This window comes from Wasmannia auropunctata, unplaced genomic scaffold (genome assembly GCF_000956235.1).
Source record: "Wasmannia auropunctata unplaced genomic scaffold, wasmannia.A_1.0 LD335650.1, whole genome shotgun sequence".
In the NCBI taxonomy this organism is placed as follows: domain Eukaryota; kingdom Metazoa; phylum Arthropoda; class Insecta; order Hymenoptera; family Formicidae; genus Wasmannia; species Wasmannia auropunctata.
In genome coordinates this window covers 356393-366943 of record NW_012027240.1, presented here as the reverse complement: position 1 = coordinate 366943, position 10551 = coordinate 356393, and the positions used below count along the sequence as shown (strand labels likewise).

The 10551-nt window shown below is 35.7% G+C and overlaps 3 protein-coding genes across 3 annotated transcripts in view; 1 reads left to right on the top strand and 2 right to left on the bottom strand.

Moving 5' to 3' along the window:
* Nucleotides 1–215: 215 nt before the first annotated feature.
* On the bottom strand, nt 216–4027 carry LOC105456511. The gene is made up of 6 exons (XM_011700614.1): nt 3618–4027; nt 2507–3158; nt 2077–2322; nt 1432–1799; nt 1195–1349; nt 216–851 (listed from the first exon to the last, which is right to left on the bottom strand). Exons 2-6 carry the CDS (start codon nt 3111–3113, stop codon nt 545–547), a joined length of 1683 nt encoding a protein of 560 aa, XP_011698916.1. The 5' UTR covers nt 3114–3158; nt 3618–4027; the 3' UTR covers nt 216–544.
* A 1276-nt stretch (nt 4028–5303) lies between these two features.
* LOC105456510 overlaps nt 5304–10551 on the top strand; it is a 17344-nt gene continuing 12096 nt past the window's right edge. Inside the window, exon 1 of the mRNA XM_011700612.1 lies at nt 5304–5390. The gene's annotated coding sequence lies outside the window, so the exon portion shown is untranslated. The remainder of the gene's footprint in view (nt 5391–10551) is intronic.
* Nucleotides 6918–10543, bottom strand: LOC105456509. The gene is made up of 7 exons (XM_011700606.1): nt 10366–10543; nt 9883–10191; nt 9564–9808; nt 9369–9444; nt 8450–8994; nt 7940–8202; nt 6918–7752 (listed from the first exon to the last, which is right to left on the bottom strand). Exons 3-7 carry the CDS (start codon nt 9747–9749, stop codon nt 7407–7409), a joined length of 1416 nt encoding a protein of 471 aa, XP_011698908.1. The 5' UTR covers nt 9750–9808; nt 9883–10191; nt 10366–10543; the 3' UTR covers nt 6918–7406.

Sequence of the window (10551 nt, the reverse complement as noted above, 5' to 3'; positions counted from 1 at the left end):
TCTCATTGTATGTACGTATCCGCGTTAAATAACCAAGTTATTGAAATAAATTTGAGAAATATGATATTACAAATGTTTTGAAGGAATTCATAAACTTCGATAAAATAAAATCTCAATTTAAGAGCATAATTAATATATAGCAGTATTGTTTAATAGTACTTTTAAACAATAATAATCCTTTTTTTAAACATTTAAAATTTTTCGTATCTCATATAAATTGAACAAACAGAATATTAACATTTAATTGATCAAGATCACAAGAAAATTAACTAACTCTAATAAATATCTTTTGGAAAAAACATCATATGCTTTTCCATTTGCAGCACGACATTTTTGAGTGTTTTCTTAATAGATATTCTTCGCAAAACTTATTTCACTCGGAATTTATAAAATAAAATACTATTTTCCAACTATATAGGAATATGGCAAGAATATTTATTGTATATGATTTATCTGCCTTATAGCATTTTTACATATTCTCCTTTTGAAAGGACAATTCTAAAGTAAATATGATTATCCTTATATATCAGTCGTCAGAACGGCATTAAGGAGAGAATCGTGGTATCCAAGAATGAACTCGTCTATGACGTCCGAGATTGCATTTCGGCTTCAGAAGAGCCAACAGGGCTAAAGCAGCTCCCAAGACGGACACGCCGCACAAGGCGCCGGCAGTAATGTCGTGAAGCGGTGTACCGTCCTTTGGTGATTTTGCTGCGAGTAATAGAAGACCAGCACAGCTCAATGCCGACAGTCCAGCCAGGCCGAGTCCTGTCCAGGTTCTTCGCAGACTTCTGCATGCACCTGCTAAAGCGCAGCAGGCACCGCAACCGACTGCGCTGTCGAAGTAGTATCTAAAAATAACATTTTTTGTATTGAATATTTATTATAAATTTATCTAATATTGATGTGTAGAAACATGTGATTTTAAGACATTGAAGTAATTACTATTAAAATAAAACTGACGTCAAATATTATAATTTCTTCGGAAAGATCTCTTTAAAGAAATATTAAATACATGATAAAACATCAAGATGTGCTAGAAAATATAAAACTTTAAAATTTATTTAATTATGCATCTCTTCTTACGCACCTTCTTCCGCGCTCAACTCTTATCAATCCTTTTGTATGTTTATTTTGAATTTTCTGGATTTGTTATAATTAATTATGTTTTATTAAAACTACAAGTAATCCTACCTTCTTCCTTGCGACCAGGACAGATACAGGGCGAGACCGCATGTGAGGAGACCGACTAATATCAGAAGTATCGGTGCGCTCTTTCTGTCGCCTTTCTCCATGCCGCTCGCTAGAGTCGTATTTGCGTCGCTGTTCGGTGGCGACAATGGAGGTACCTATAATACAAGAAAAGTTTTATTGGACTAATAATTTTTTTTATCTGTCGCATTATTTTCCGTTTAGTTCACTATCACTTACAACGGCGGTTCGTGCCATAAATGCACTTTCTACGCTTTGATAGTTCTTCTGTTCGGCGGGCACCACCTGATACTTGGGCGATCCAGACATCATCGGCATGGACTCGAGGCCGCTTTCCGTGTAAGCGTAGCGAGGTGGCGGTTCGTGGCTCATGTTCATTAAATCGACCGGGGCGGTACCAACGTAACGAAGCCGGCCGCAATTACTGGCTGGACAAAGGTCCTGCTGTCGGGACGAGTTCTCCAGCAGAGGAAGACATCTGCGTGCTGACGATTCCTTATTAGGTGTCGAAGTCTGAGGTCCTGTGGGCGAGAAGGCCCGGTGAGGTGTGCCTTGAGGAGTTGTGCGCGTTGGACTGAAGGCGCGACCTGACAAAATGACGGAAAAAGAAACATTTTATTTTCTAATTAAAAAGTTATTTTAAACTTAATTAATAAAATATAAATAATGGTATAATGTGAAGGGATGGTATCTAAAGAAATCTCTCTTCAATTTTTGAGCGAGTATGTTTCTCTAATATTTTATACTTTCTAAAGAATTTATCAGAATTTAATTTATAATATTTATTATTATACATATCATAAAATGATATTTATTATTATATAATGTTTATTGAAGAGAACAATGCAATAATAAATTTCGGACCATTTGGAGATCCGCCAGGAGTGAGCGCCCTTCGTTGCGGTGTGCTGGTTTGATTGAATGATTGTTGCCTCTTCGGCGATAGCGTCCTCTCTTCGGATCTGGATCTCGGTTTCCTGGGTGTGGATAATATTTCGTGTAATTTCTGCGTAGCTAAGTTATTCTTCGGCGACACCGAGAGCTCTTGCACGTTTCTCTCGGGAAGCGCCGGCGGAATCTCCTCTTGCAAAGGCACTCTGATGTAACGACCTGTTGCAAATTGTGCAAATTTAAACAGTAATTTATATTATGCGCGCATTTACTTTCCATGCTTTATACTCAAACAACGAATCAAACAATTTTTATTAAATATCTAATATTAAACATATCTAATATTAAACATAAAAAAAAGTTTTTATAATGCGAAAACTGAAGATGAAGGTTGGATGATTACCCTGCGGGGTGTTGATCTGTCGAGGCGTCGATTTCGCATTACTCCATTGCGGGCCGTCCTCTTGGTAGTCTTGGTCACCCGGTATAAGAGCGTATCTACCGGCATTGCCGCGACACGTCCGCGTCTGCGGCCCTCCTCGATCGTCTTGGTTGGTCGCCGGCGCGGAACGTTGCTGCACCTGCTGGTGTGGAATGAACTCGTACCTCGACGAGTTCCTGCGCGGCAACTGGCTCCTCTCCGCCTCGTCCTGCTCTATGTATTCGTACCGCGAGGACTGGTTGTAAGTCACGCGAGACTCCTCCACCGGAAGACTGGCGTATCTCCTGTGCGTGGGGGCCCGGTTACCCTCCAGATAACAATACCGGTCCCGCGGCACGTCCAGCGTTGCCTCCGGCGGGGCTTGGAAGGCCGGATTGCTCTGACCCGCGACGGCGTGACATTGCAATTGCAACGGCGGCGGAGGCGGCGGTAAATCGTCGCTTCCTTGAAACTGCTGCGGCGGCGGCGGCAGGTCATTAACATGATCGTCCGGGATGTACTCCGATTGACGGCAAAACGACGGATTCGTGTAGCAATGCACCGGCACCGATTGAGGTGGCTGAGCCATGACTGCCGTTCGTAACTATCTCATCGAACGACGTGTATCCTTTCGCTTTTTCGATAAAAATGAAAAATAGACGTTTTCGCAATGCAATCTTCAATGAGCGTTGAGAAACTTATAGACAAAATTGATTGTAAATGATTAAAAAAAAATTAAGTTAAATTGATATATTTTCAATTCAATTAAAATGAATAAGTCTAGCGCTAACTCATAAATTGAGAGTTAAATGGTCAAGTCTGAGACGTTATTAGTTAAATGAGCAGTACGTTTAACAAGATTTGAAGGACGAAATTTTACGAATTGCGACAAGTTCCGTTCAGAATAAAATGTTCTCCAAATTCACATGTTATGCAAAACACGAAAATTAATTTTTGGTTTGACACATTTTATTGATAAAATAAATTCGAACTTTTTGCGACAACCTCTGCTGAACATTTAGAAATAATCAGAGAGGTGTCAAATCTTCAATATTTATAGAAGAAATTATTAAATATTACTGATAAATCTCACTGTTATTGTCGATAATCCCTTCAACGATCGCAAACTGACGCACACAAATTGACGAATCTTCTAAGCACTATTAGACATTAATCTAGGAATCAGAATAAAAATCCAAAATCACTAGAATTTATGATCGATTGACGAGTATTATTAGCACGCTACTAACGTAAATAGGAGATCGCCAAGTCTCCAATGCGAGATTCACTATTTGCATTGACGGCGAGTCAATTTCGTATATTAAGCTGCAAATCTTTTTACACATCTTTGTGCACAAATTTCAAAAAATTTTGCTACACATCAAACCTATTTCTATATAATGAGTTCTTTTTTTATCTTATCAGTTTTATCTTAAATAGCATTCCACACACCAATTTTTAATCAGTCACTTAATTTCTTCGAAGAATTCACATCCGTTAAATAACCAGGAGTCTCATCTGCTTTAAAATAATAATGGACTTTTAATAATTTCACTCAAATATAGGTAATCGTCAAGAATTCGTTTGCAATTTTTGGACTGAAGTTTAATAATGAATTATTTTTCTAATCTTTAATTGAATTAATTCTTTCTCCGAACAGAACGCAATGCGTCGGCGCCGTAATGTCCCGCCAAGAATGCGCACTTTCATTCGCTACGCGATGTGCTCACGACCGTTGCCTTCGTTAAACTGTCTCGCGGGTTCCTTTAACAGCAGATGCGCAAAGGGCATTTCTCCATGCGTTCCCTCGTATCTGCGCGTGTATGCGCGGCTGCTCGGGGGGTTGTCACGGAGTTTCACGTAATACGGGCCCGGTGTCCCTTCGCGGAGTGGGGGCCCTTCAACTATAATGTACTTCGCCTAGGGTTTCAACCGTTGCTTCTGTTGTTCGCGCAACTTTTCTCGACGGAGTAATTTAAACTTTAAATGCCTGCCGAAGAATGCACCTATCATCGGAGTAAATTGTGAGTCTTTCGCGACTTAACATAAATATTTACGCGGAACCCATGACGTTTCTTAAGCGTTCTATTAAATAATCGTTCACTCACCATAGCAAATATTTAAAAAAATTATGAAAATAAGAAGCACTTTTCTTTCTATAATAAATACTTAAATAAATGTATAAAAATAAAAACACATTTTTTTTTTTTAAAAGAAGAAAAATAAAAAACTTTCTGAAAGAAGCGATGTTAAAAATAAATACTGTACAACTGCGAAATATTTAATATTTATTATTTCCTTGTGAATTTAATTTCTAACGTTTACGTACATCAAATTACTTTATTTCAATTTTTTATTTTTGACATATACAGATAAATATTTTTTTATTTTATAATAATACACAAATCATATAATATTACATGTACAAAATAAAAATAGCTCCTTAGATGGACGTAAAGAACTCAGAGTGAGGATACCATAGCCAATTTTCTGGGCAGCTGCCACGACCGTTGAGACGCGTGCCCCGATAGAGTAACAGCTGCTCCAACACAAATGCATTTCGGTCGCAAACACGTTGTTTGCCTCGCTCGCTCTCGCTGAGAACCGAATACATGTCTCTCGTGCTCTTAGGCATACCGGCACGTTAACGGCCGAAAAGTCACTTTAATGAAAGGATTCGAAACGGCGCGCGTGGCCCGTAGTGCCCGTGCAACGGAAGCGCCAAAAGCACGCTTTTTCGAGGCCTTTTTACGGGTGAAAGTACAGAGAAAAAGCGGAGATATCGCGAGAGAAATCAGATCGACCCCCTGATCGACATATTTTCACGCTCGAACTGTTAATCGAATCGTCGCGTGCGCGACTTACGGTAGGTGACTTAAGATTCTTCTATCAAACGTTTCGTTGCTCGTTGAAAATTTCTGGAGGCACATTTTTTTATTGTCGCTCCTTCGTGTTTTAAGTGACATTTGAATGAGAAATGAAGATAACGCTTGCTTTCCATATTCGCATCTCTAAATAGATCTACATATGTGTAACTATTATCTACCTTGTGATTGTCATATTTTCAAATCAAATCAGTAAAATGCGATGCTAGATATTACGTCGTTTTATTTCAATTAGAATTGCCAAGCAAAGCAAACAGCCATGTCTAACTGATACACTCACGCTTGCTCCACATACAACGGATTGCACTGATCGTGATTACCTCCATGCTGTACGGAAGTCACGCACTAGGATTTGATTCTTTTTGCATATCTTTCTAAAACGCGACTTCATCCGCTTGATCGAGTTTGCGGTTTGATCGATCTTACCGGATTTGAAGTTCCCAATGCGATGTTCTTCTTCTCGTTCGGGCTTCTTTAAAGCGCTTCATAATTTCTGCACGAATAACTAACTTATCAATAAATGATTTTGCTGTCACATCGTGAAAGTTCTCTCTTTCGTCTAATCCAACGGATTCTTGTGATCCGTTGAGATATACACCGTTATGGTGCGACGTGTAGTTCATCCGCCGTAGTCATTGAAAGCTACATTTTCTCAATCGTTCTCCTAATTGCGCAACCTCGCTAATAATGACGGTCCTGTTATATTAGGTAATCATAGTTCTCGTACACCTGTGATTACTATCGTGAAGAAATCTTGAAAGAGATGCGGTAATCGCGTGCGATTTTATTATTTATCTACGTTATTTTCTATACGTTTTTGGTAATATTTATAAATTCATACTGCATTAAATGGCAACTGAATTTATAAAATTACATTACGTTAAGGCTCTGACGCTCTGATATATATGTTCTGCTACATTGACAACCTATAATCATCGATTAGCTTAACCGGAGGCTGATGAAAGAGGACCTTAATCGGCGCTGTTTTCGGTTGTTCCCTTAACAAGCCAGTTGCGTAGAAGACTGCTTTAATAATTTCAACAAAGACTTGTCAGTTGACGTTCAGTCACCACTTAAGCATCGCGCGCGAATGATCGCTTCATCAAATACTAGTTTAATCGTTATCAAAATGAAATAACCGAACACACGTTCTCTTAAATGTGATTGAATTGAGAACTAGCTATTCATGATGCGAAAAAAAGATTCAAACAAGTTGTAATATCGTTAGAGCATATTGCTCATACAAGCTAATAAGATATAAAGTTTATAAAATTTAAATATACCTTATGTATTTTTGTAGAACACATATGTATTATTTCCAAATTTTTATATTTAAGAAGATAAAATAAATATTAAAATTAATACAATAAATATTAATCGAATAATTCGCATAAATCAGTTTATTATTTTTTTATAATGTTAAAACTTATCTCTTAAGATTTCTAAAAATACAGTTTTATTTACTATTTAAGGTTTAGGAGATAAAAAAACTGTGTGCTCTCGCATGACACAATATGTTAATAAATTTGTATTGTATGTGTGTTGAATATTTCTCTCTAACTTCAGTATATTATATAATTGAATAAACTAATATAGTATTGATATTTAAAACTTGATTTAAAACTTGCGACACTAATATATAAATCAAAACATCCGTTTTCTTTTTGACGCGCAGTAATCTTCTCGATATTCTTTATTTTTTTATCACAATTTCCGATGTCGGCTTCTCGCAACTAATGGATTTTTTTATCTGCAAATATGGCTCGATTATAGTTTACGTATTTATACGTTATTTTTTCAAACGTTCATAAATTTCCCAATTTGGTGAACATGAATGTTAATGTAGGCAATATTTGTCAATAATTTTTGATTGCAGTCGAAGTACTGCCGACCATGTCGTGTTTGTTAGATTGTCGCTATACGCGTTAGAAAAATATTCAGAGAAAATTTAATTTTCCTGCTTTTTTGTCCTATTTCTTTGGGTATAACGTTGCTTATCAAAATTCGTTTGAACGGAAGCAGGAAGTCTTCTGTAGCGATTTCGAAGAATCGGAAAATTCGAGAGGCAATGAATATGATCTATACTGTTTCGGATTGCACTGGACATGAGTGTAGTTTCTTTTAGGTAACTTATTTTCATTTTCTTCCTTCTCGTCGTCATGCACGACAATCATTGATGATACTTCCGGAGTGGTTACTAGTGATAATGTATGTCCATCAGAAAGAGTTGACAAATTGTCCTCTAAATTCAGGGATTTCATTTCCTCTTCATTAAACTTTGTCTCCTTCATACTTTCGTGTTCAGTTCGTATTTTCCGTTTGATCTCTTTCTGATGTCTATTCCTGCCAAAGTTATATATGAACAATATTATATACGTACAATTACAGTAAAATTAATATCTCAAAATTTGATTTTATGACTTTTATCAACAACTTCAATTTAATTTAAAACTCTTATCCGACAAATATTAAGGAGTTTATAAGACCATCAATATTACTACTTTTCAAATAGTAAAATAAAAGATATTACCTTCGACAGAAATAAAAAGTTGCACATGATACGACAAAAAATAATATAATGGGTATTAGCCATGCTAAGTAATGCGACGGATCTCGATCGATGCGGACTGATTTTGTTAGCATAATCGGCTTGGTAGACGAATCTGAATTTTGTTCGATTACGATAATCACTATTTCATAAAGCTCTCCAGATTTTAATGGACAATTTCTCGCACCGCCATAAATTTCATTGTCGCCGACTCTAAACTCTTGTTTGCCAGCATACTCACTGGTCTATCACAATTGAAAGCAAAAATTTTATTTTTAAAGATATTTATAACTACTGTTGTTAATATGCAGTAGAAATTTATGTAGCATTAATCTTACTTCAACTGATTGTATGCATGAAACAATCATATAGTTACTAGAGTATTTCATAATATTTGTTATGCTTATTTCATTATTTCTTAATCATTCTTGCAAGTTTGTTCATTATTTATAAATTTTACACATAGAAATCACGACTATTTTGTTTACATACCAAAACTTCAGCAGCTTGCCAGGCGGTTTCATACGTTCTCACTCTAGCCAGCGTTCGTAGATTCTGAGGCACTTCTAAATATTGATCGCAGGGTTTATTACGATTCACTATAATAATATGCATTTTGCTCAATTGTGTGTCGTTTTTGACAGGTGGTATTTTCAATAAAATCGTGTAATCCGATTTGTCTATCATCACTTCTAGATCGCCGTCAAAAGCTGCGGTTGAAGGCGTATGAACGTCCACAGACTTTATGTTGCTGAATGTATTTGCAATTGTTACAGCTTGAACATGAATGGAATAGTGCGTTGCTGGCAACAAATACAATCGCTGACTGTAGTTAGGCATGTACTGTGTCACCGGGTATTCTAACGTTTTATTAATGAACTTCGGCAATAGGGATTGAAAAAGATTTGAATAGATTTGTTCTATTTGTATACGAAAAGACTTCAGCTGAGCACCGGTTTTCCAAGGATGAAGCCATTCTAAATCAACGACACTGTTTTCGTTGATTGTAGAAGTAGAATTCGCAGGTGGGTCCGGTGCTAAAATATAATCTGATTGTCATGTTTGTCATACTTGAACAATAATTAATCTAATTATTTCCATTTTATCAAAATTTAAAAAACTATTAAATAATTGTTTATTCCACACATAATATATAGAATAAACAATTATAATATTATATATAACAAAAATTTGAAAAGCCACTTGTTCTTTGTAATTTAATAGTATAGCTATGATAAAAATAATCGTATTAAAAGAAAAAATCGAAAATATATCTCAAAATGTTAATGTAACAATAACAGATGATGATAGATTATGTTAGATTATCATCAGATTTTGAACTTAAGTATATCATAATGTATCGAGTATTATTATAAGTTTCTAAAATTATTTGATAAACTTGAAATTTTACTTGTATTATTTAACATATCATCAGTTATGAAAACTGGAGGGCCTGGTTCAGTAACATTTATATTGGACGCGAAAACCTATAATCAATATAGTATTATACAATTTTTATAATCAGTTGATTTTCCTTATCTGTCACATAAATTATTTACGTTTACTGACAATATTAAAAATGTTGTGAAACTCAATATTATTTTACCTTAATTCTTTGAGAAAGGGTGGGTGATTTTTTTACAATTGTGCAAATAGAATCGTTCCACAAGTTACAAGACTCATTGAGTTGAACTGTAATATTTGTGCAAAGTGATTCGCATAACTGGACAGTATAATCACGCAATTTTCCATTGAGAGGTGGACGTGGACTTTGCCATCTCAGGTGTATCATGAGAAGCGTTTCATTTCTATCAATTTCCACGATCTCTAAATTGGTTACTTCAGGTGGTGCTGTTATTTCGATTATATATTATAATCATAGAAAAAAAGTATCAAGTATTATTAGTAAAAATATTAAGTTTTACCTGTCGGCGGAGTTTCAAACTCGTATTTTTGATAAGCGGAAGCATTTTCGTTGCTCGAGTAATTTCTTATTACATAAACTGTTGCCAAGTATCGCTCAACACCGTTTAATTTTGGACTTAATTCATTCAAATCAAGGAAATTGTGGTTAGTCTGTTTGGTTATATTGTAATCTTTAACAGCGTCACTAATGCCCTGTATTTTTATTCTGGCTTTCAATGATCCCGAAATCGTTGTACAATCTTCGGGCGGACTCCATGACAATTTCCAGTCTTGTACTCTCAACTGACTAAATATTTCTGATGGTATCTCTACAAAACCATTGATTTCTTTTTTTTGTGACACTCTTTTATACATATACATAATATACCAGATATTATAAAATATTTATTAAAAATCAATAAACAATTAATGGATTAAACGGTGTTTTTTCTACCTTCAGCATAACAATAATTCTAGTGAATGATATAATGTATGATATATACCAGATTGTGTTGTGTTGAAAATTGTCTCTGTGTACGTGCTGAAATGACGTGAGTTAAGAGCTATGACCTGCGCACTATAAAATGTGTACGGATGTAAGTCCGAAATTGTGATCGTTGGCTCTATTGTAGATTTTGTAATAACGTGATTATACGGCTTAAATATTTTTAAATCCCTACAACCGTAAT

Excerpts from the sequence above, each read along its gene's own strand:
- LOC105456511 (XM_011700614.1), bottom strand. The coding sequence starts at position 3,113 with ATGGCTCAGCCACCTCAATCGGTGCCGGTGCATTGCTACACGAATCCG. Across the intron at positions 1,800-2,076 it reads TCCTGGCGGATCTCCAAATG|GTCGCGCCTTCAGTCCAACG; the intron begins GTCCGAAATTTA and ends TCATTTTGTCAG. Across the intron at positions 1,350-1,431 it reads TTATGGCACGAACCGCCGTT|GTACCTCCATTGTCGCCACC; the intron begins GTAAGTGATAGT and ends CTTGTATTATAG.
- LOC105456509 (XM_011700606.1), bottom strand. The coding sequence starts at position 9,749 with ATGATACACCTGAGATGGCAAAGTCCACGTCCACCTCTCAATGGAAAA. Across the intron at positions 8,203-8,449 it reads GGCAAGCTGCTGAAGTTTTG|ACCAGTGAGTATGCTGGCAA; the intron begins GTATGTAAACAA and ends CAATTGTGATAG. Across the intron at positions 7,753-7,939 it reads ACTTTTTATTTCTGTCGAAG|GAATAGACATCAGAAAGAGA; the intron begins GTAATATCTTTT and ends TAACTTTGGCAG.